This window comes from Bombina bombina, chromosome 5 (genome assembly GCF_027579735.1).
Source record: "Bombina bombina isolate aBomBom1 chromosome 5, aBomBom1.pri, whole genome shotgun sequence".
Lineage (NCBI taxonomy): Eukaryota > Metazoa > Chordata > Amphibia > Anura > Bombinatoridae > Bombina > Bombina bombina.
This window is the reverse complement of record NC_069503.1, coordinates 637873331-637899079: the sequence shown is the minus strand read 5'-3', so window position 1 is coordinate 637899079 and position 25749 is coordinate 637873331. Positions and strand designations below refer to the sequence as shown.

The window sequence follows — 25749 nt, the reverse complement described above, 5'->3', positions numbered from 1 at the left end:
CTGTCATACCCACACACCAATCTGAAGGGGCCATGAGGGAGGTTTTGTCAGATGGGGAAATTTCAGATTCAGGTAGAATTTCTCAACAGGCAGAACCTGATGTTGTGACATTTAAATTTAAATTAGAGCATCTCCGCGCACAGCTTAAGGAGGTGTTATCTACTCTGGATGATTGTGACAACCTGGTCATTCCAGAAAAATTATGCAAGATGGACAAGTTCCTAGAGGTTCCGGTGCACCCCGACGCTTTTCCTATACCCAAGCGGGTGGCGGATATAGTGAATAAGGAGTGGGAGAAGCCCGGCATACCTTTTGTCCCCCCTCCTATATTTAAAAAATTATTTCCTATGGTCGACCCCAGAAAGGACTTATGGCAGACATTCCCTAAGGTCGAGGGGGCAGTTTCTACTCTAAACAAGTGCACTACTATTCCCATCGAGGATAATTGTGCTTTCAAAGATCCTATGGATAAAAAATTGGAGGGTTTGCTTAAAAAGATTTTTGTACAGCAAGGTTACCTTCTGCAACCCATTTCGTGCATTGTTCCTGTCACTACAGCAGCGTGGTTCTGGTTCGAGGAACTAGAAAAGTCGCTCAGTAGAGAGACTCCGTATGAGGAGGTTATGGACAGAGTTCACGCACTCAAGTTGGCTAATTCTTTTATTTTAGATGCCGCTTTGCAATTAGCTAGATTAGCGGCGAAAAATTAAGGGTTTGCAATTGTGGCGCGCAGAGCGCTTTGGCTAAAGTCTTGGTCAGCGGATGTATCTTCCAAGACAAAATTGCTTAATATCCCCTTCAAGGGTAAAACTCTCTTTGGGCCAGAATTGAAAGAGATTATTTCAGACATCACTGGGGGAAAGGGCCACGCCCTCCCACAAGATAGGCCTTTCAAAGCCAAGAATAAGTCTAATTTTCGTTCCTTTCGCAATTTCAGGAACGGACCGGCTTCCAACTCCGCATCCTCTAAACAAGAGGGTAATGCTTCACAAACCAAACCAGCCTGGAAACCGATGCAAGGCTGGAACAAGGGTAAGCAGGCCAAGAAGCCTGCTGCTGCTAACAAAACAGCATGAAGGAGTAGCCCCCGATCCGGGACCGGATCTAGTAGGGGGCAGACTCTCTCTCTTTGCTCAGGCTTGGGCAAGAGATGTTCAGGATCCCTGGGCACTAGAAATAGTTTCTCAGGGTTATCTTCTGGAATTCAAGGAACTACCCCCAAGGGGAAGGTTCCACATGTCTCACTTATCCTCAAACCAAATAAAAAGACAGGCATTCTTACATTGTGTAGAAGACCTGTTAAAAATGGGAGTGATACACCCAGTTCCAACGGCGGAACAAGGAATGGGATTTTACTCAAATCTGTTTGTAGTTCCCAAAAAAGAGGGAACTTTCAGACCAATTCTGGATTTAAAGATCCTAAACAAATTTCTCAGAGTGCCATCGTTCAAAATGGAAACCATTCGAACGATTCTACCTACAATCCAGGAAGGTCAATTTATGACTACCGTGGATCTAAAGGATGCGTATCTACATATTCCTATCCACAGAGATCATCATCAGTTCCTAAGGTTCGTCTTTCTGGACAAACATTACCAGTTTGTGGCCCTCCCATTCGGGTTAGCCACTGCTCCAAGGATTTTCACAATGGTACTCGGGTCCCTTCTAGCGGTTCTAAGACCAAGGGGCATTGCAGTAGTACCTTACTTGGACGACATTCTAATACAAGCGTCGTCTCTTTCAAAGGCAAAGGCTCACACAGACATCGTTCTGGCCTTTCTCAGATCTCACGGATGGAAGGTGAACATAGAAAAAAGTTCCCTGTCTCCGTCGTCAAGAGTTCCTTTCTTGGGAACAATAATAGATTCTTTAGAAATGAGGATTTTCCTGACAGAAGTCAGAAAGTCAAAACTTCTAAACGCTTGTCAAGTTCTTCATTCTATTCCACGTCCTTCCGTAGCTCAGTGCATGGAAGTGGTAGGATTGATGGTTGCAGCAATGGACATAGTTCCTTTTGCGCAAATTCATCTAAGACCATTACAACTGTGCATGCTGAAACAGTGGAATAGGGACTATAGAGACTTGTCTCCAGTGATTCAAGTAGATCAGAAGACCAGAGACTCACTCCGTTGGTGGCTAACCCTGGACCACCTGTCCCAGGGAATGAGCTTCCGCAGACCAGAGTGGGTCATCGTCACGACCGACGCCAGTCTAGTGGGCTGGGGTGCGGTCTGGGAATCCCTGAAACCTCAGGGACTATGGTCTCGGGAAGAGTCTCTTCTCCCGATAAACATCCTGGAACTGAGAGCGATATTCAATGCTCTCAGGGTTTGGCCTCAACTAGCAAAGGCCAGATTCATAAGATTCCAATCAGACAACATGACGACTGTTGCTTATATCAATCATCAGGGGGGAACAAGGAGTTCCTTGGCGATGAGAGAAGTGACCAAAATAATAAAATGGGCGGAGGATCACTCCTGCCACCTATCTGCGATCCACATCCCAGGAGTGGAAAACTGGGAGGCGGATTATCTGAGTCGTCAGACATTCCATCCGGGGGAGTGGGAACTCCACCCGGAGATCTTTGCCCAGTTAACTCAATTATGGGGCATTCCAGACATGGATCTGATGGCGTCTCGTCAGAACTTCAAGGTTCCTTGCTACGGGTCCAGATCCATGGATCCCAAGGCGATGCACTAGTAGCGCCTTGGACCTTCAACCTAGCCTATGTGTTTCCACAGTTTCCTCTCATTCTCAGGCTGGTAGCCAGGATCAAGCAGGAGAGGGCCTCGGTGATCTTAATAGCTCCTGCGTGGCCACGCAGGACTTGGTATGCAGACCTGGTGAATATGTCATCGGTTCCACCATGGAAGCTACCTTTGAGACAGGATCTTCTTGTACAGGGTCCATTCGAACATCCAAATCTAGTCTCCCTCCAGCTGACGGCTTGGAAATTGAACGCTTGATTCTATCAAAGCGTGGGTTTTCAGATTCCGTGATAGATACTCTGGTTCAAGCCAGAAAACCGGTAACTAGAAAAATTTACCATAAAATATGGAAAAGATATATCTGCTGGTGTGAATCCAAGGGATTCTTATGGAATAAGATCAAAATTCCTAAGATCCTTTCCTTTCTACAAGAAGGTTTGGATAAGGGATTATCAGCGAGTTCTCTAAAGGGACAGATTTCTGCTTTGTCTGTCTTGTTACACAAACGACTGGCAGCTGTGCCAGATGTTCAAGCATTTGTTCAGGCTCTGGTTAGGATCAAGCCTGTTTACAGACCTTTGACTCCTCCCTGGAGTCTAAATCTAGTTCTTTCAGTTCTCCAAGTTTGAAACCTTTACATTCCGTTTGAACCTTTACATTCCATAGATATTAAGTTGTTATCTTGGAAAGTTTTGTTTTTGGTTGCTATTTCTTCTGCTAGAAGAGTTTCTGAGTTATCTGCTCTGCAGTGTACTCCGCCCTATCTGGTGTTCCATTCAGATAAGGTTGTTTTGCATACTAAGCCTGGTTTTCTTCCAAAGGTTGTTTCCAACAAAAATATTAACCAGGAGATAGTTGTACCTTCTTTGTGTCCGAATCCAGTTTCAAAGAAGGAACGTTTGTTGCACAATTTAGATGTAGTCCGTGCTCTAAAATTCTATTTAGAAGCTACAAAAGAGTTCAGACAAACATCTTCTCTGTTTGTCGTCTATTCTGGTAAAAGGAGAGGTCAAAAAGCGACTTCTACCTCTCTTTCCTTTTGGCTTAAAAGCATCATCCGATTGGCTTACGAGACTGCCGGACGGCAGCCTCCTGAAAGAATCACAGCTCACTCTACTAGGGCTGTGGCTTCCACATGGGCCTTCAAGAACGAGGCTTCTGTTGATCAGATATGTAAGGCAGCGACTTGGTCTTCCCTGCACACTTTTGCCAAATTTGACAAATTTGATACTTTTGTTTCTTCGGAGGCTATTTTTGGGAGAAAGGTTTTGCAAGCCGTGGTGCCTTCTGTTTAGGTAACCTGATTTGCTCCCTCCCTTCATCCGTGTCCTAAAGCTTTGGTATTGGTTCCCACAAGTAAGGATGACGCCGTGGACCGGACACACCAATGTTGGAGAAAACAGAATTTATGCTTACCTGATAAATTACTTTCTCCAACGGTGTGTCCGGTCCACGGCCCGCCCTGGTTTTTTAATCAGGTTTGATTAATTATTTTCTCTAACTACAGTCACCACGGCACCCTATAGTTTCTCCTGTTTTTTTCCTCCTGTCCGTCGGTCGAATGACTGGGGTGGGCGGAGCCTAGGAGGGACTATATGGACAGCTTTTGCTGGGCTCTTTGCCATTTCCTGTTGGGGAAGAGATATTTCCCACAAGTAAGGATGACGCCGTGGACCGGACACACCGTTGGAGAAAGTAATTTATCAGGTAAGCATAAATTCTATTTTTACAAATTGTATAGCATGCTCACATACCAAAGTAGGCCCACAATTTCAATCTAGACAAACTCAGAAGGTATATATCCTTGATTGTTGCTCTAATTGCCGAACTACATTTGTTGTCTATTTAGTCGAATGTATAAGCTGTGTTCTACAATATACAGGTTATTCCACCCGCGAGTGCAGTGTGAGATTTAGAGAACATCTCAATGATATTAATAATGAAAGAGAAGTCTCGGACCTGGCAAGACACTTTATACATCGCCATGCTAAAAATGTGTCCACATTCAGCTGGCAGATCATTGAACATGTTCGCCCACACCCCAGAGGGGGTAATAGAACCAATAGACTTCTCCACAGAGAAGCCTTTTGGATTTTTCTTCTACAAACATGGAGACCGAAGGGTCTTAACATAGATGGTGATATCATTAATCAATGGCAACATTAATGATTATAATATACATTAATTAAATGACTAAAACATTGGGCAGAAGGTTTTACCCTCCTTATTGTTGTTCCTAATACAACAGAATATATGTCTATACTTGCACTATACTTATAGATTATGTTTTGGTTACCTCCATCTATTTACTTATTTATCCATTTATATTAATGAAAATAATTTTCCTCATCTATTTATCTTAATATCTTGTTTCCCTTCTCTGCTACTATATGCCAGCCACTCTTACTCTGAGTGTGTGTCTATGTTTAGGAATACATCTGTTGTCTCCATATTGTATTGATATATGTGTTTTTTTTCTCTTTAGCACACCTTTATGAAGTGTTATTAATTTACTTCTTGCAGCTTATGAAATATTTCTGCGTTTACACATTTATCCCTTTTTTTCTTTTTTGCAAGTTTAAACAGCTCATTATGTTATTTTCTTTATCAGTTATGCCAATTACTGGATATTAACTTAAACAATTATGTACTTCCAATGCCCCTTTAAGTTCAGGTGTTGTAGTGTTGTAATTACATAGCAGCCAATCAATTGTTTTTAAGGTGTATTTAAGCTCATATCATACTGATGCTATTCATGTCTATGAATAAGGCCTGACGGCCGAAACCCATAGAACAGCTTGCTCTCTGCTGTAATTACGCTTTTTTATTCCATGTTTTCTAAATAAAGAACCCTTTTGACTTTTAATCTGTGCTTTGTATGACTCGCTGGATTTCTTTTGTTATTGGAAAGTTTTAGTTACCCTGGTTTTAGAGCACTATGATTTTATTTATGGTTCCAAAGCACTAAAGACCTTGCTCTCCAGAAGAACTTTGGAGAGCAATAGCTGGCAGTGTCTCCGCCGAAGGCACTCATCCCAAAACGGTGGAAAACTGTAAGAAGAGATTCTCTGACATTAAGAGAATCCTAAAGGCCAAGCTGGCCAGGGAGAAGCAAGCTGCGCGTTCTACCGGTGGTGGCGCGCCATATACGGCTGAGCTCTCAGAGTACGAGACTCAGCTGAGGGAGAAGCTGGGAGCTAATATGACGCTCGGTCTGGATTTGGTGGGGCATGATACTGACAAGTTGGCAGGTAACATTCTATTACATGCGTTTTTGATGTCGCACTAATTTGAAAAATCTTTAACATTTTTATGGTTATTGAGATTATGATGTGCAATTATGGTGATACTAATCTTTTCTTTCATGTTGTATTTAATGTTTTAGCATCTACCAGTGCTGCAGCTGCTGCTGCAGGTACAGCTGATGATAATGCTGCCACGGATGGAGATGAGACCCTCCTATTGCCCGTCAGTATCCACACTGAATCCAGCCACAGCTTCTCCTCGGCCGCGACACACCCGGACATTATGTGCAGCACCCCTAATGGAGCAAGCATTGGCCGTTCTACAGGTATGTTTTTTATTATTCATTTGCTGTTAAGAAAATTGTTCTTACTTGTATGATTGTTCACATTTTTAAATATGTATATTCTATTTGTCTTATACAACTGAGGTTCGAAGGGCTTTGGGACCCCCTCCAAGATCTGCGATCTCCTCCTCAGGTAACAAAAACAAGATAAAACATGAATGTTATGTGTGCTCACATTAGCGGGAATAACACTAGCTCAATGTGAAAGTTAAATTTGTATTAATGAAGAATATCACTGTCTTAAAAAATAATGTGAAATTACATATATTGTTTAGATAATTTCTCATTTCATAGTATTTTAAAGAATAGTACAGTCAAATGATGTTATTACTCATTTACATAGAACATTTATTTTAGATACACATACAAAAACTGGCCTATTGTTAACTTTAAATCTTTTGATTATCTTTAGTTAGCCATAAATTTAGAGGGACATGAAACACAAACCTTTATTCTGTGGATTAGGATAGAGAATAAGCGATTAATCATATTTAAAATGTATTTATATTAATTAATTTTTAATCATTCACCTTTTATACTTTTGATTAAAATTTTAACTTTGAAAGCTAGATAGTATCAAAGAACCAAGGTTATAGATGATGATTGGTTCATCAAGTCAGGATTCCTAGAATCTTATCCTTTCTCCAAGAGGGATTGGAGAAAGGATTGTCTGCTAGTTCCTTAAAGGGACAGATTTCTGCTCTGTCTATTCTTTTGCACAAACGACTGGCTGAGGTTTCAGACGTTCAGGCGTTTTGTCAGGCGTTGGTTAGAATCAAGCCTGTGTTTAAACCTGTTGCTCCGCCATGGAGTTTAAATTTAGTTCTTAAAGTTCTTCAAGGGGTTCTGTTTGAACCTTTGCATTCCATAGATATTAAACTTTTATCTTGGAAAGTTCTGTTTTTAGTAGCTATCTCCTCGGCTCGAAGAGTTTCGGAGTTATCTGCTTTACAGTGTGATTCCCCTTATCTAATTTTCCATGCAGATAAGGTAGTCTTCCTAAGGTGGTATCTAATAAGAATATCAATCAGGAGATCGTTGTTCCTTCATTATGTCCTAATCCTTCCTCTAAGAAGGAACGTCTTTTACACAATCTTGATGTAGTTTGTGCTTTAAAGTTTTATTTACAAGCTACGAAGGATTTTCGTCAAACATCTGCTTTGTTTGTTGTCTATTCTGGACAGAGGAGAGGCCAAAAGGCTTCGACAACTTCTCTTTCTTTTTAGCTGAGAAGCTTAATCCGCTTAGCTTATGAGACTGCTGGCCAGCAGCCTCCTGAAATAATTACAGCTCATTCCACTAGAGCGGTGGCTTCCACATGGGCTTTTAAAAATGAGGCCTCTGTTGAACAGATTTGTAAGGCGGCGACTTGGTCTTCGCTTCATACTTTTTCTAAATTCTACAAATTTGATACTTTTGCTTCCTCAGAGGCTATTTTTGGGAGAAAGGTCTTACAGGCAGTGGTGCCTTCCGTTTAAGTGCCTGCCTTGTCCCTCCCTTCATCCGTGTCCTATAGCTTTGGTATTGGTATCCCACAAGTAATGGATGAACCCGTGGACTGGATACACCACAAGAGAAATAAATTTATCAGGTAAGCATAAATTTTGTTTTTGGCCTTAATAGAGTTCATTCAAAATGCCTTCTCTATCACCAGCGTTAACGTTATATCTTTATGGTGATATGTGTTTAACTTAGACAAACATCGGCATTATCGCATATATAGAGGTCTCTCTCTCGAGGTGCTCTGCTGTGGGTGTCCTCTTGCAGCTTCCTGTTGGGAAGGAGAATATCCCACAAGTAATGGATGAACCCATGCACTGGATACACCACAAGAGAAATAAATTTATCAGGTAAGCATAAATTTTGTTTTTGGCCTTAATAGAGTTCATTCAAAATGCCTTCTCTATCACCAGCGTTAACGTTATATCTTTATGGTGATATTTGTTTAACTTAGACAAACATCGGCATTATCGCATATATAGAGGTCTCTCTCTCTCGAGGTGTCTCTCTCTTTCTCTCTTTTTCTCTCTCTTTCTCTCTTTTTCTCTCTTTCTCAGACTAAGAGGCCCATTTATCAATATACAAATAGAGATGGATGGACCATTTTTCTTGTGAGCCTGCAGGCTTGCAAGAAACTGCAGTTATGAAGCAGCCGTCTAAAGAACGCTGCTCCATAACCATGGCCGCCTGCTCTGAGCAGGCGGACAGACATCCCCTCTGCTGACGGACCATTGTCTGCGACTCTGCAGGGGGCATTCTCCATATTCAGTTAGGTATGGCAAACCTCATCCGCACTGTTGGATCATGTCCAACAGACCTAAGATAAATAGTCCTCAAAGATATTCTCAGCGCAACAGCATTGTCAATACTCAAGCTTCTCACAGCATTAGTGGGGCTTGTAATCATGTCAGTGATTAAGAAACAGTCTAAACAGATTTCGAAAATGTTCAAATAAGAAAAGTGCTGTTTTGAAAATGCTGTTGCACGGTGAATACTTTAATACAATGTCAAAAATCATATAGCTTTTATAATAAGCCATTTGATTAACAAAAAGATATATCAACATTTTGATTTATTTTATCCATTTAAGATAATATTAACAATATAAATGTTTCATGTTAAAATACAGTGTCTTACATTTTCTATCTCGATATGAATCATGGAAGATATATGTTTAATATCATATGCATTTAATTTTTCAATTTACATTAATTTGGATAACAATATATTTTTAATTTCTCATTTCTTTAGATATGGAATGTGCACTTAATTCGGAGGAGATCGGCCGTTGTCTTTGACAGATGAGAGATGTGATGGAGGAGTCGTCCCTGGGAGAGACCCAATATCCTGAATCCCAGGAACAGGGAATCTCCCAGGGGACATCAGATTTTGAAGCTCTCATCTGTGCTGCCCCTCCTGACCCAGAAGATCCAGCTGCTCTGGACCCTGATGCCCCTCCTGCACCTGTTGCTCATGCTCCATCAGCTCATGGCCGTGCTGATCCTTGCCACAAACTGCATCCCATCAATGATGAGGAGGCAGTTTGCAATATGTTATATCTGGCCAGGCAGTACCGGGATGATCACCATGAGTTGCATGGGGCATTAAGATCATCTGTTGAGCAACAGGGGCAGATATTAGAGAGGGGCATTTTAGTAGACAGGGAAAGATTAGATTTAGAGAGGGAAAGGTTGAATATAGAATCAGGTAGAATAGATTTAGAAAGGGAAAGATTTCAATATGAATGTAATAGGGATAGTGCCAGATTAGAATTAGAGAGGGATAGATTTTTGTACGAAAGGCAGAGGGATAGTGACAGATTAAACTTTGATAGGGATAGATTGGAAGTAGATAGGGCCTGGGCAGCTACAGAGCAGGCAGAACTACAGCGGCGGGAGAGGGCAGATGAAGACAACCACATTTTTAATTGTCAATTGTTTTTATCTTATGGGAGAAGGGGAACAAGGGAGAAATCACCCCCCTCTCTCCATCACCAAAAAAAAAAGAAAGATTAGGGTGTTTTAATTTGCTCATTTTATTAGGGTTTTTAAAAAAATTTAACATTTGTTTTATTATGTCTGTGTTGTTTTATTTTTTAATTAAAAGTATGTATTTGTTTTATTCTGTCTATCCTGATTTATTAATTTTATTTTTACTTTTAAAAAAATATGAATAAAATATTTTTGAATTATGAATAAATGTGTTTGTTATTACTTGATTCACCTGTTACAAATGATTGATGTTCAAATTCAATGCTGGTGTAAGATATTATCTGGTGTAATATTATATATTATGAGAGGTAAAAACTATATAAATCTAACATTGTTGTTAATGGTAAAAAGGGGAATGTGTAGAAACCAGACAATTAAACAATTTTTTTTGAAAAAAAATCTGATGTTTAAAGTCACTTTAAGCATGGACAGGACTCTGCTCAAAAACTTATTGAAGAATCCTCCCGAAATTTTGATATAAAGACACATAGAAAATACATAACTCACTCATAATCGTACAGCAAAAATGAAAGAAATTATCAAAGTGTTAGTTAACACATTTAGACAAATGGTACAAGCACAGGTACATTGGCAATGTTCTTGCAAAAACCAGTGTCCCCCTAAAACTGACAGACAATGTAAGCTATAAATCCAATAAAATATGTGAAGAAATGAAGGATGCACTTGTAAATAAACCTTCTATTTCTACACATTTATGAGAAGAGAGAGACAGAGAGGGAGTGAAACGCATCTATTAATTTATAAACCTGTAGTGCATTGCTGCTACTTCCAGAAATGATAAGATTTTTTAAAAAAAAATGTTTTGATTAGTTTAATGTGACTTTGAAATAAACAAAAATGAATATTTTTAAATAATTTTTTTAACTGCATATAGATAACATTGAGCTCATGCACGTTAAGTTATCCCGAAGATAACAGTGATTGTCTAAAATGCAAGTATCCCTAAAGAAATTAAATAAGGGGTCAGTTTAAAAAATGCAAGATAGAAGCTAAACACATATGAAAAAATATTTATTGTTCTAGCTTTACAAATAACAACAGAGTCAAGTGGACATCTCAATATTTTTTATTTAAAGAGATTATATTAAACGTGTTTCATCAACTTTACATTGAACAATTGCAACATTATATGATATACAATATCATTCCTTCAATATGGAAATGACAATATTTGCTCAAACTTAATCCAAAATATATATTCTTTTGGATTATAAATCATACTGTAAAGTAAATAAAAACAAAAATAAAAACTGTATGTTGCACAGTCAACATTATTGCCCAAAAACTGCCTTTATATAGTCTGCTCGAGCTTGGACTCCCAGAGCATCATGTTCGAGGAATGGATCAATATATTCTCCATACTCTTGTTATCCAAGCTCTCCAGATCTATATCAGGGATTTTTATGGCAATAATATGCAACATACAGCAAATCATAAAAATTAAGGAGAATTTGGAGGGGGTGTACTGAAGAACACCACCAGAGATGTCCAAGCAGCGGAAACGGCTCTTCAATACGCCAAAGGTGCGCTCAATCACCGATCTTGTGGCGATGTGTGCCTGGTTGTAGCGCACCTCTTCAACTCTGTTGGGGTTTTTGACGGGTGTGAACAGCCACGGAAGACACGAATATCAAGAATCACCTGCGTAAACAAAATAGATCATTGACATTAGCAATCATAATAAATAAAATATATATATAATAGAGTATCTAAGAGATATTTACCTATCAGGATTCCCTCTGGCATTTGGCCCTCCTGGAACCGATGGTAGATGGCAGAATTCCGGAGAATGAAGGAATCATGGTTGCAGCCAGGGAGTCCAGAGCGTACACTCATTATCCTCAACCTGGCATCAAAGATGACCTGGATATTCAGCGAGTGGTTGAATTTCCTGTCCCAATATGGCTCCTCTGTACCCCTGGGAGGCTGCACCAAGACATTGGTGCAGTCTATGGCCCCTAATACCCTTGGCAATCCAGCCCTTAGGTAGAACTGGAGCTTGACAGCATGCCACTCCTCCGGTGTATTTGGGAAGTGTACATGATGGACTAGGCATTGGTGCAAAGAATTCAGGACAACCTTCAGATGACGTGAGAAGGTTGTCTGGCTCATACCAACGCCTAGAGCTGTCACAGCCTGGAATGACCCAGTTGCCAAGAAATAGAGGGCCGATAGCAATTTCACCATCCCAGGGATTGCCCTAGTTCTTGCAGTGAGTGGCTCGAGAGAGTCCTTGATTTCGACATAGAGCCTCTCAATAGGGGCCCTATCTAGTCGAAATTGACGGATCCCCTCTCGATCACTGAGGGCATGGAGCCCAATCCTTGGAAAGAAAACCCTTGGCACTCGCTGGCGTCTTCGTTGTTGCACCGCAGCCATCAACACCCGTCTTTCCCTGCGTCTCCTTAATAAAAGTAAAAACTGGACTGCATTGAGTATGTCCATGCTCAAAGCGCAAAGTAATAATGAAATACAGTGATTGAAGAGCCCCTTTTATAACCCCTTGTTCCACAACTGTGAATGATTTCAGTAATTGGATAAATGATGCGTCAAACATTACCTAACCAATGACTTGCACATTTGGATTACTAGCGGGTCATATTACAAGCAATTAATTGACTATTTTACTCCCAAAACGTATTTTAGTTATTTTTTGCATCATTTGACGAGCAAGAGGGATGTCCAAATGAATGTCTGATTAGGTCATCCACGTGTGTTTATCGACTGTAAGAAATGCAGGTGTGTTTATGCAATTAACAAAATTAATTATGAAAAACACATAATCATTTCGCTCTAGTTTAAATCATATTTCTGAATTTTCTGTGTTTGGATGGCAGCATTGTGAAGGTTAAAAAGGTCAGTGATTACTGTGTTTTTAAGATTAAATATTAAATAATAAAGTGGTGTATTAAGATTTGCAAACCTAAGTAACAAAAAGAATGCAATGTAGAACATTATGATGTGAAATATTATTTGATATCCTTTATGTGATTCATAATACCATTTACAAATCATTTCAATGTATTTTGAAAGCGCAAAGTTAAACAGTGACATAAATGAGCCAAAGCCATAATTGTTTATTATAAAAGTAATATGAGTGACTTACCTTTTAAGCCTCCACGACGCTGCCATACAAACAGAAAATCAGAGTTCATGTCATACCTATGTAAATACGCAGGTGTTGTGCATAATTAATTGATAGCGTAATTTGTATTGTGTATAATTAATTGATAGCATAATTGTTGTGCATTATTTTCATTCTCTTGCTATCCTTTGTGTGAATGTGTTTTTCTTTTTACAATCAATTTCATTGCTGTGCAATGTTTTCATTCTCTTGCTATCCTTTGTGTGAATGTGTTTTTCTTTTTACAATCTTTCATTGCTGTGCAGTGTTTTCATTCTCTTGATATCCTTTGTGTGAATGTGTTTTTCTTTTTACAATCTTTTTCATTGCTGTGCAGTGTTTTCATTCTCGTGCAGTGTTTTCATTCTCTTGCTATCCTCTGTGTGAATGTGTTTTTCTTTTTACAATAATTTTCATTACTGTGCAGCGTTTTCATTCTCTTGCTATCCTTTGTGTGAATGTGTTTTTCTTTTTACAATCTTTTTCATTGCTGTGCAGTGTTTTCATTCTCTTGCTATCCTTTGTGTGAATGTGTTTTTCTTTTTACAATCTTTTTCATTGCTGTGCAGTGTTTTCATTCTCTTGCTATCCTTTGTGTGAATGTGTTTTTCTTTTTACACTCTTGGAATTATAGGAAGGGAATGATATTTATAAAAGGGTATACATATTTAATAATGCTTTCCATTGATTGATATTTGGTGATATGCTTCACCCTAGCAGAATTTCTGTTTTGCGATTCCTATTGACTACTATAGCATCTGCGACCTCTAAGGTGTCGGAATGAAAACTAGGTATGCAGCGTTGGATAAGACGCAAGCGTAACTTCATTTTTTGATAACTTTTGAAAAGCTTCAAATTGTGTCGAATAACACGGCGAATACACAGAATTACGCTAGAATTCCAGAGGTTTTCTATTCGCATCGATCTGCGTCGAATTTAGACCGTCGGATCGTATGTTGCGTTCTAATTCTTGCGATCTTGAGGCTTTGATAACTACGACTAATCAATCTCGCGACAAGTACGACGCAGAATTCGGGTGCATTTTCAGTTGACGCTTTGATAAATAGGCCCCATAGTGTGATTAACTAAAAAGGTGTCCCTCTCATTTTAAGAATCTATACCATAATCGTGTTTGTAATGCGCGAGACAACTTCAGGAGCTCCAGAAGCTTCAGGCATCTGCCGCATATGGAGCCGGAGCGCAATCGGTGCTCCTCCTTTATATCATGCCTGATCGTTACAGACTGTGACACTGTGTGTAACAATTTTCTGCTGGTTCCAGGGGGAGGTGGAGGCGGGTGGGCAGCTCAGAAGAGGAGGGAGTGGGAGTGCCCTACTACAGAAAAAAAAGGACAGGGGGGGTGGGGCAGCTACAAAGAGGAGGCAGTGAGAGTGCCCTACTACAGGGAAAAAAAGGACAGGGAGACATGGGGCAGCTACGCTACAGAAAAGGGGTTAGGGGGGGATAAATGGTGATTGCGGGGGGGGGGGGACCACTACACTACAGAAAAAAAATAAAATAAAAAAAGAATAGAAAAAAAGGGGTTTATAGGTACTGACAGACAGCTGCCAGTACCTAAGATGGCAGCAATAGAGGGAGGGTGGTTAGAGAGCTGTTTGAAGGGGGATCAGGGACAGAGAGATAGGGACAAAAGGATAAGGACAGAGGGATAGGGACAGAAGGATGGGGGAGAGGAATAGGGATAGAGGGATATTGCTCAGATTATTGCTGATCACTTCAAAAATAAAATTGACACCATTAGAAAATATATCTGCACCTCACACCCCTCAAACCCAGCAATCCTACCCACCCCTTCTATTAACAAAACGCTATGCTACTTCCCTCCTGTAACAGAGGAAGAACTTCTTTCCGTTCTCTCTGCTTCACTAACCCCTAACTCATCTATTTAACCAATCTCTCACTGCTGGCACATTTCCTGATACATTCAAGCATTTGACAATCATACCAATCCTAAAAAAGCCCTCGCTTGACCCCTCCACCCCTTCTAACTATCGACCGGTCTCCTTACTTCCCTTTGCTTCAAAATTATTGGAACGACTGGTCTATAATCGGCTTAATCAATTTCTCACAACTAACTCCTTACTTGATCCACTACAATCTGGTTTCCGCCCAAAACATTCAACAGAAACCGCTCTTACAAAAGTAACAAATGACCTGTTATCAGCTAAAGCAATGGCCACTACTCCTTACTAATTCTTCTTGACCTGTCTGCTGCCTATGACACAGTTGACCATCCTCTCCTCCTAAAAATACTACATTAATTTGGCATCAGAGACACAGCCCTCTCCTGGTTTGCCTCATATATCTCAAAACGCTTGTTTTCGGTTTCCTTTAACAACATATCTTGTGATCCTATGCCTCTCTCAGTTGGAGTACCGAAAGGCTCTGTCTTGGGTCCCTTGCTTTTCTCTTTCTATACATCCTCCCTAGGAAAACTTATAGCCTCCTTTGGATTCCAGTACTACTTATATGCTGATGATACCCAAATCTATCTTTCCGCTCTCCCTCTTTACTCAACCAGTTTCACACTACCTCCAACTCAATTTGTCCAAAACTGAGCTGCTTCTTATTCCCCCCTCTTCGAGACATCCAACACCTGACATTTCTGGATCATGTCTGTCCGACATCGCTAAATGCAAACGCTGTCTGCATTTAACATTGCACAAGCAGTTCTGGTGTACTGCTTGTGCAATGCCGCCCCCTGCAGATTCGCGGCCAATCGGCCGCTAGCAGGGGGTGTCAATCAACCTGATTGTATGAGATCGGGTGGATTGATGTCCGCAGCCTCAGAGGCAGAGGACGAGTTAAGGAGCACCGCTGCTTCTTAACTCCTGTTTCAGGGGTATATGGCCCTATCAAGGCCGTGATAAATTGGCCCCTTTAACTTTACAAGCCTTAATACAAGTACATTAACTTATCTTTTGTTTTGGTTTGAACTAAAATTGTTGTGTACATTTTGTTCAATTTTATTTTTTTATTATATGAATCATGCAAAGAAAGTATAGTATTGCAGAATGTAAATCTTTTTTTTTTTCTTTCCTAAGACATGGAGAGTCCACAACGTCATTCCAATTACAAGTGGGATATTCACTCCTGGCCAGCAGGAGGAGGCAAAGATCACCCCAGCAAAGCTGTTAAGTGTCACTTCCCTTACCCATATTCCCCAGTCATTCTCTTTGCCTCTGTCAATGGAGGATGTGAGGTTGGTGTCTTAAGATTTGTATTCCTTTTATGGGTACTTTTCCCTGCAAGCAAGGATTGGGGGTTAGCTGTGTCCATGTCAATCTCTTGAGTAAGAGTAGTGGTGGCTTTTAAGCAGTTAGAAAGTGGTGAGGTTGTCCTTGCTTTGTTTTCTAACATAATTGCTGCCCTTGTTATAGATAACCAGAGTTGATTACACTGTTCTTTCTTTTTCTACAGGTCTCTATAAGGAGTATGTGTCCTTTCACGCCTTGTAAGCTGTTTTTTTGCCCAACAGCTGGATATGCAGGTAAGTGCTTTTGTCTTTTAGGTATTGGAAACTTGCACTTTCAAGTTTTAACTCTGCAATTTTCTGAACTTGGGACATATTTAAACATATTATCAATGTTTTATTGGGGCAATGTGCAGGCACTTTAGTATGTCTTGAGAGACTTAGGGGTTAATTCTTCCCTTATTTCTGGCTGAAGAATACATGCAACGCAGTGTATTGAGAGCCTTTATTTGTGGGATGTTGCCTCTGGCTGAAAGGATACATTTATTTTTTTATTGCACCGCAGTATATTGAGAGCCTTTATTGGGTATTATGGGCTGTTTATTGTTTGTAATAGCTTTACTGGGGTTTGCGCGATTTTACTTTTGCCCAGTTTCTGATCTGCCGCTCATGTGACACGCCGCTCTTCCGTCTGTGCGCTGAACGGAGCGGTGTCGGCTTCAGTGAGTTCTCCTCTGCTTCAGCTGAGAGATACGTTTCTAGAGCTCTTCACTCGTCCTCTTTCAATTACTAGTGATATGGTAGGGCACCTCAGTTTCTCTGGGGTGTAAAGGTGTGCTTTGTTATTTGTTTGTGTACACTCCTAGCTTTTTTGCGCTTTGAAGCAGTTCCTTATTAAAGGGATAGCATTTTTTCTGTGTCATTTTATTTTGGGCCAATTTCCTAGCTATAGACATTGAACAGGTGTCTTGTTGATTTGATAAATGTTTATTATGTTTAGAGGCCCAAATTGTTTTACCTATGCAATTTTGCTCCTCTTGTTTAGCTAAGACCTTAAAGCTTAAAGATACATTTCTCGCTTCTGAGCCTGGTGTCTCTCAGGATGATGCTGTTCAGGCAATGCCACAGCTTTCTCCTCAAACGTCCCAAGCCTTCACATCTTTACATACAGTGCCCTGCAATTCCTCTCAGCCTCCTGGAGGCTGCCCACAGATTTTGCTGCACAGATATCTTCTGCGGTATCTGCGGCTTTATCTGCTTTTCGCATGATGGGGAAGCGCAAGAGGAAAACTAAGCATTTTTCTGATAATAAGGTGTCTGTCCCATCTGCTGCTGCGAAGGTTGACCTCCTTCATAAGTCTGATGAGGAGGATTCCTCGGTAGCCTCTGAGAGGCCAATTTATCAAAGGTCTTGCGGACCTGATCCGACAGTGCGGATCAGGTCCGCAAGACCTTGCTGAATGCGGAGAGCAATACGTTCTCCGTATTCAGCATTGCACCAGCAGCTCACAAGAGCTGCTGGTGCAACGCCGCCCCTGCAGACTCGTGGCCAATGGCCCGCCAGCATGGAAGTGTCAATCAACCCGATCGTACTCGATCAGGATGAATTGCGGCGATTCCTGTCCGCCTCATCAGAGCAGATGGACAGGGTTATGGAGCAGCGGTCTTTAGAAACACGGCCCTTCAAGCTCCATTCGGAGTTTGATAAATGGACCTCTGAGGGTGAAATCTCAGATTCTAATAGTATAAATCCTTTGATTCTGAAGAAGTAAGCTTCAGATTTAAGCTTGAACACCTCCGTTTACTGCTTAAAGAGGTTTTGACTTCGTTGGACGACTCCGATGCTTCTGTCGCTGTCAATCCTAAGAAATATAGTAAGCTTAACAAATACTATGATGTTCCTTCCTCTGTGGAAGTGTTCCCTGTTTCAGACCGTGTGTTGGAGAACATTGCACAGGAATGGGATAAACCTGGGATTCCTTTCTCTCCATCTCCCGTTTTTAAAAAGATGTTTCCTGTTGCTGACTCCATTCGAGAATCATGGCGCATAGTGCCTGAAGTAGAAGGGGCTATTTCTACTCTGGCTAAGAGAACCACGAATCCTATTGAGGATAGCTGTTCTTTTAAGGATCCCATGAACAAAAAGCTGGAGGCTTATTTAAAAAAATGTATGTTCATCAGGGTCTTCAATGGCAACCTTCAGGTTGTATTGCCACAGTGAAAAGTGCAGCATCTTAATGCTTTGTCCGAATTGATTTTAGAGGAGACTCCGTTGGAGGAGATCTAAGATAGGATTAAGGCCCTCAAATTAGCCAATTCCTTTATATCTGATGCTAACATGCAAGTTATTAGACTGGGAGACAAAATGTCTGGCTTCACTGTCCTAGCCTGCAGGGCTCTGAGGCTAAAATCTTTGTCAGCTGATGTTACCTCCAAGTCCAAGCTCCTGCCGCTACCTTAGTCCTGGTCTTGCGGAGATAATTTCTGAAATTATGGGTGGAAAGGGGTCCTTTCTACCACAAGACAAGAAGAATAGACCTAAGTGGCGTCAAAATTCAAATTTTCGTTCCTTTCATAACTTCAAAGGTCAGAATTCTTCCTCTTCCTCCACCAAGCCGGAGCAGTTCAAGTCCTTTTGGAGACCCAATCAGACTTGGAGTAAGGGGAAACAATCAAAGAAGCCTTCATCTGAGACTAAGTCAGCATGAAGGGTCCGGTACTAGATCAAGTGGGGGGCAGACTTTCTTTGTTTCAATTAGCTTGGATACGCGATGTCCCAGACCCTTGGGCTGTGCACATAGTATCTCAGGGTTACAAAATAGACTTCAAGACTTGTCCTCCCAGGGGCAGATTCCACCTCTCAAGATTATCTGCAGACCAGGTAAAAAGAGAGGCATTCTTAAACTGCGTTCAGGATCTTTTCTCCCTGGGAGTAATTGTTCCAGTTCCACTAAGGGAGCAGGGTCTAGGATTCTATTCAAATCTGTTTCTGGTTCCCATAAAAGAGGGAACTTTTCGACTCATTTTAGATCTAAAATGTCTCAACAAATTTCTCAGCGTGCCTTCCTTCAAAATGGAAACCATTCGTTCAATTCTTCCTTTGGTCCAAGAGGGTCAGTTCATGATGACCATAGATGTGTATCTTCATGTTCCCATCCACATGGATCATCACCAATTCCTAAGATTTGCTTTTTTGGCACTTTCAGTTTGTTGCTCTTCCGTTTTGCCTTGCCACAGCTCCCAGAATGTTTTCAAAGATTCTGGGGGCTCTCTTGGCAGTTGTCAGGTCTCAAGGAATTGCGTTGGTGCCTTACCTGGACGACATATTGGTTCAGGCGCCATCTTTTCAACAAGCAAACTCATACAGAGATCTTGGTGTCTTTTCTACGTTCCCAAGGATGGAAAGTGAATCTGGAGAAGAGTTCCCTTGTTCCAACTACAAGGGTGGTCTTCTTAGGGACCATCCAAGTTTCTCTCTTCTTGCCTCTCTCTCGAGTCTACTGTTCGGCCATCAGTGGCTCAATGTATGGAGGTAATTGGTCTGATGGTCGCTTCCATGGACATCATTCCCTTTGCTCGATTCCATTTGAGAGCTCTGCAGTTATGCATGCTCAGACAATGGAACGGAGACTATTCAGATCTGTCTCAAAGGATAGATCTGGACCAGTTGACAAGAGACTCTCTCGTGGTCGATTTCTCAGGATCATCTGTCTCAGAGCACATGCTTCCGGAGACTCTCCTGGGTGATTGTGACCACGCTAGGCTGGGGAGCAGTCTGGGACTCGTTAAAGGCTAAGGACCTATGGACTCGGGAGGAATCTTCTCTCCCCATAAACATCTTGCAGTTGAGAGTGATCTTCAATGCTCTAATGACCTGGCCTCAGTTGTCCTTAGTCCGGTTTATCAAGTTCCAGTCGGTACAACATCACCTCAGTGGCTTACATCAACCACCAGCGAGGAACATGGAGTTCCTTGAGCATGAAGGAGGTGACTCTGATTATTCAGTGGGCGGAATCTCACAATTGTCTTCTATCTGCCACCCACATTCCAGGAGTGGACAACTGAGAGGCAGATTTCCTGAGCAGACAGACTTTTCATGCCGGGGACTCCATCTGGAGGTGTTCTCCAGATTAACCTTCATGTGGGGGGTGCCGAAGTTGGATCTGATAGCGTCTTGTCAGAACGCCAAGCTTCCAAGGCCAAGAGATCCTAAGGCTGCCCTGATAGATGCTCTGGTGGTTCCTTGGGATATCGGTCTAGCATAACGGTTTCCTCTCCTTCCACGAGTCATTGCTCGTATCAAACAGGAGAGAGCGTCTGTATTTCTAATAGCTCCTGCATGGCCTCGCAGGATTTGGTTTGCAGACCTGGTGAAGATGTCTTCTCTTCCACCTTAGAGGTTACCTCTGAGGAAGGACCTTCTAACTCAGGGTCCTTTCCTCCATCCAAATTTCGTTTCTCTGAAGCTGACTGCTTGGAGATTGAACACCTAGTTCTGCGTAAGCATGGGTTTTCTAAATCGGCTATTGATACCATGCTTCAGGCTTGCAAGCCTGTTACTCATAAAATTTACCATAAGGTATGGCGTAAATACCTTTTATTGGTGTGAATCGAAGAACTACTCTTGGAGTAGGTCCAGGAAGGTCTGGAGAAATGGTTGTCAGTCAGTTCTCTGAAGGGTCAGATTTCTACATTATCTATTCTTTCACATAAGCGTCTGGCGGATGTGCCAGATGTTCAATTTTTTTTTCAGGCCCTGGTCAGAATCAGGTCTGTGTTTAAACCTGTTCCTCCTCCTTGGAGTCTTAACCTAGTTCTTAGAGTTTTGCAGCAGGCTCTGTTTGAGCCAATGCATTCTGTAGATATTAAGCTGTTATCTTGGAAGGTTTTGTTTCTTGTTGCTATTTCTTCTGCTCAGAGAGTTTCCGAACTCTCGGCTTTACAGTGCGATTCGCCTTACCTTATTTTTCATGCGGATAAGGTGGTCCTTCGTACTAAATTGGGGCTTCTCCCTAAGGTGGTTTTGGATAGAAATATTAATCAGGACATTGTTGTTCCTTCTCTCTGTCCTAATCCTTCTTCTCATAAGGAACGTCTGTTGCATAACTTGAATGTTGTGCGCACTCTAAAATTCTACCTACAGGCTACTAAAGTTTTTTGCCAGTCTTCTGCCCTGTTTGTTTGTTTCTCTGGAAAGCGTAAGGGTCAGAAGGCCACTTCTACTTCTCTTTCCCTCAGCAGCCTCCTGAGAGAATTACAACTCGTTTCACTAGGACTGTCTCCTCTTCTTGGGCTTTCAAAAATTATGCTTCCGTGGAACAGATTTGTAAGGCTGCAACATGGTCCATCTCTGCGGTGATGCCTTCTGTTTAGGTCTACCTGTCTTGTTCTCCCTCCCTGTTCATTTTGTGTCCTCTAGCTTGGGTATTGGTTCCACTAGTAATTGAAATGACGTTGTGGATTCTCCATGTCTTAGGAAAGAAAATAAAATGTATGCTTATCGGATAAATTTCTATCTTTCCTGACATGGAGAGTCCATGATCCCACCCTTAAGATTAGACTGTAATATTTTACCAAAACCTCAAGCACCTCTACACCTTTGTGTTATCTTCTTTTTCCATTTTCCTTTGGCTGAATGTCTGGGGGTTATGGGTAAGGGATGTGACACTTAACAGCTTTGCTGGGGTGTTTTTTGCCTCCTCCTGCTGGCCAGGAGTGAATATCCCTCTAGTAATTGGAATGACGTTGTGGACTCTCCATGTCCGAAAAGAAAGAAATTTATCAGGTAAGCTTAACTTTTTGTTTTTCTGTGTACGCTAACTTTTAATGCTAAATTTACTGTGATTTCAGGTCTAATTGTCCATGAAGGAGCAGCTGTGTACAAAGTTTTCAAACGTTGGAGAGCTGTAAATCTGCACTGGGATGTTCTGAATTATGATAAAGCCACAGACATAGAGGAAAGCAGTCGTGCAGAGGCTTCGGCTAGAAGGACATTATGGTTACCATTAAATGCATTCAGATCGAGGACTTTAGCACAACCTCCTCATACACATACACAATTAAGCTCTCCACGATTGCAGTGTGGATATGTACTGTTACATTTGTTCAGCAGGATGAGAACTACTCAAGAAGACTCTTTAGAAGACAGTACTTCGGGTGAGGTTGTTATGAGAGTGACATCAGTATAATAAATGCAGCTACTCTGATCACAAATGGATAACAAAGCTCTCTTGTTGTGAACAGCATTTTGGAAAGTTGTATTGAATCCAAAGCACTTTTAAATTGTTTGAAAATACAGTAAATTGTTATTTTTTTGTTTTTGTTTTTATAAAATGTTGACTACATCAAAGAGACAATTTTCAAAAACAAAAAGGTTTTGTAATATTTGTCTATTTTTCTAAAAGTTACAAGGCATGGACACAAAACCAAGTTAATTTTGTAATATCAGTATCAAAGGGGACGCAGAAAGGAAATGTACATAAATGTTTTTCATTTTTAAACGTGCATATGTCTTGTACTCCGTCAGTGATCACCAACACAATGTATTCTCTTTCAGCGGGTGCAGTTTTTGAAGTGTAGATGGAATATGTATATATGCTCTATGCACAGTAAAAGCAATCAATGAAACATTCATAACTTTTACTAGCGTTCTTCCTGCTATTATATATGTGTTGCCAAGAAACACTTCTATATAATACTGAATTATATTCATGTTCATTATAATTTGGAGTTATGTCCCTTTAAGAATTACTCTTGCATTATTTTTTTTCTCCATATTTTCAAAATATATATTTTTAATTAAACTTAATAAAAAAATGTTTTTCAAAATATCACATCTATACCAGGCTTAGCACATTTTAATCTTGATTTTTATGAATATTACTGTTTTTCTAGTATATCTGTAGTTGATTTGACCCGTATTACAATTTGATTGAATGTGGAAAAACAATGGGTGATTTCTTTCCAATGGCATGGAGAATCGACAAATCCATTCTAATTACTAGTGGGAATTCAACTCCTGGCCACCAGGAGGAGGCAAAGAACACCCCAGCAAAAACTTTAAGTATCCCTCCCACTTCCCATAATCCACAGTCTTTTTTTGCCTTTGTATATCCAGGAGGTGTGCGAAGATGGTGCTCTGAAGAATATTATTTATTTATCCTTTAATGGGTAGTTCCCCTGCAAGCAAGGATAGGGGTAATGCTGTGTCCATGTAATCCTCTTGAGTAAGAGTTGTGGCAGCTGTTGGAGGTCGGCAAGGTAGTCCTTGTTTCTCCTCCAACAATTTATGCTAACCCCCACATAGAAAACCAGGGTTGGTTACTCTGCTTTATCTTCTATCTCAGGTCCCTGTCAGAAGTCTGGATGAAGCTGTCCGACCTGAAAGTGCTGTGACTGCTCCACGGCAGAAGACCTGGTGGGTAAGTCCTTTTTTATTACTTAGACCTTCCCTTGGGAATACTTATCTCAGGGTGAGGGGGATTTTTTAAGGTGACCGGCTGGCACCTTTTTGCCCTAATATAGTGGTCTGGGGATGCTTGATATATCCTCTCCTGAGGATATCATGTTTCTAGAGAGCAGCTTAGAATCTCTTACACAGAAAGCGACAGGGCTAGCCGGCGACCGCCTGGGAATACAAGTACTGGAGGCTCTCATATCTTAGGGATTAGCATGCCCGGCTACAACAGACTACTCTCAAATATAGGACCATGAGAGTTAAAACCTAATGGCCCTGAGCCTTAGCCGCATTCTCCTGTTATACTCCCAAAGTAAGCAGAGGTATTTTGAGCAAATTTGATAATAGAAGTAGATTTGAAACTTTTTTTAAAATTGTATTCTCTATCTGAATAATGAAACAAAATTTTGGGGTTTAATGTCCTTTTAAGCTTAAAGGAAAAGTTAACTTTGACCTGCCGCTATGCAGCTTTCACAAGTATAATTAAAATAAGTTTAATTCCTCATTTTCTTCAATTATATCTATTAAAACATTTTCCAAAGATCGCTCCTATCTTCGTAACTCTGCCCGTATTAAATTTTTTATTGTTTACGGATAACGAATACCCAGTAGACCGTTTCTATTGTTCCACCACTGGCGTCCCAACAGACAAATTTACGCCCTCTAGTTGATATACGCATGCTTGTCTCCTGAATTTTTCACCCGCATTATACGCTCGTCCGTGTGAAGCCCATGCACATTTTAATTTATCAAGCAATTGGTGTCCAGCAGTGCAAAGTATATATCGCAGCAAGGATTCTATCCGCTACTTGTGACATAGTAAGTATATTGTATTTTATAATATGACGTTAAAAACTTTGGTTATATTGCAATCAATCCTGAGATTATTATCTGAATAACGGCGGTTTTATGCACATGCGCGATATACGTAGACGCACAATAACAAGTACAAATGTACACGTAAGAGCAGGTGGGACCGGTCTTACGTGTATTGAAGAGAAATACGGAAATGATCGGGTGGGTGGAGGGAAAGTAGAAACATGTATGGGATTTCGGTTAAAAATAGCTCATAAATACTATTCATTTAAAAAAAAAGTTAGCGACTGCAGTTAGCTCATAAACCCTAACGGTTGGTATTAATGTGGATGCTCTAAATTTACTTTCACTTTGGTGTTCGCCATCTTTTATCTTTCCCATGGTGGTACGTGCTAAGTCTGTACTTACCGCTATGGGCAGTATTTTGGGGCGGGCGTTCTGCCATAGCCGGTATCGTTGTTAAGCTTATTGGCGGTATCTGCATGTTCACGCCTTTAGCTCAGACAGACTTTCTATTTGGCACCGCCATTTTTATTTGCGCATCCCGCCACGAACACTCTATATGCATAGCGCTGAGTCCTGAGCTTAATTTTAGCCAGCTTCTTGCGGCTTGCATAAAACTTTGTTTTCTGTGTAGATACTATAGCCTGCAGTCAATATCTGACTCATGATAAACGGCCAGTGAGAAATCTCTTTGATCAGCTGCTGCAGCCTCTGCTTAGACCCCTGTCTATTGTTCCGTGTAGGAGAGCGGGTTCCTTGCTGCAGCTGAACATGAGCTCATTTCTGCTGCCGCATTGGGAGTATATGGGAACCCCCATTGCAGGGAATTATGTCACTCTGAGACCTCTGCTTTTAAAGGGACAGTCTACCATAGAATTGTTATTGTTTTAAAATATAGATAATCCCTTTATTACCCATTCCCCAGTTTTGCATAACCAACACAGTTATAGTAATATACATTTTACCTCTGTGATTACCTTGTATCTAGGAACCTTCTTCCAGCCCCCTGATCACATGACTGTGTCTGTTTATTATCTATTGACTTAAATTTAGCATTGTTTTGTGCTAAATCTTAAATAACCCCCTGTGCCTGAACACAGTGTTATCTATATGACCCATGTGTACTTTCTGTCTCTTTGTGTTGAAAAGAGATTTAAAAAGCATGTGATAAGAGGCAGCTCTCAAAGGCTTAGAAATTAGCATGAGTCTACCTATGTTTAGTTTAAACTAAGAATACCAACAGAAAAAAGCAAATTTGATGATAAAAGTAAATTGAAAAGTTGATTAAAATTAAAAGTCCTATCTGAATAATGAAAGTTTAATTTAT

At 40.8% G+C, this 25749-nt stretch overlaps 1 protein-coding gene across 1 annotated transcript in view; it reads left to right on the top strand.

Annotated features, from left to right (window-relative positions):
* Window positions 1–22336, top strand: part of MARCHF11 (membrane associated ring-CH-type finger 11) — a 438545-nt gene extending 416209 nt beyond the window's left edge. Inside the window, exon 4 of the mRNA XM_053715821.1 lies at window positions 21998–22336. Coding sequence (XP_053571796.1) covers window positions 21998–22335 — 338 coding nt within the window. The 3' untranslated portion in view covers window position 22336. The remainder of the gene's footprint in view (window positions 1–21997) is intronic.
* The last annotated feature ends 3413 nt before the right edge of the window (window positions 22337–25749 follow it).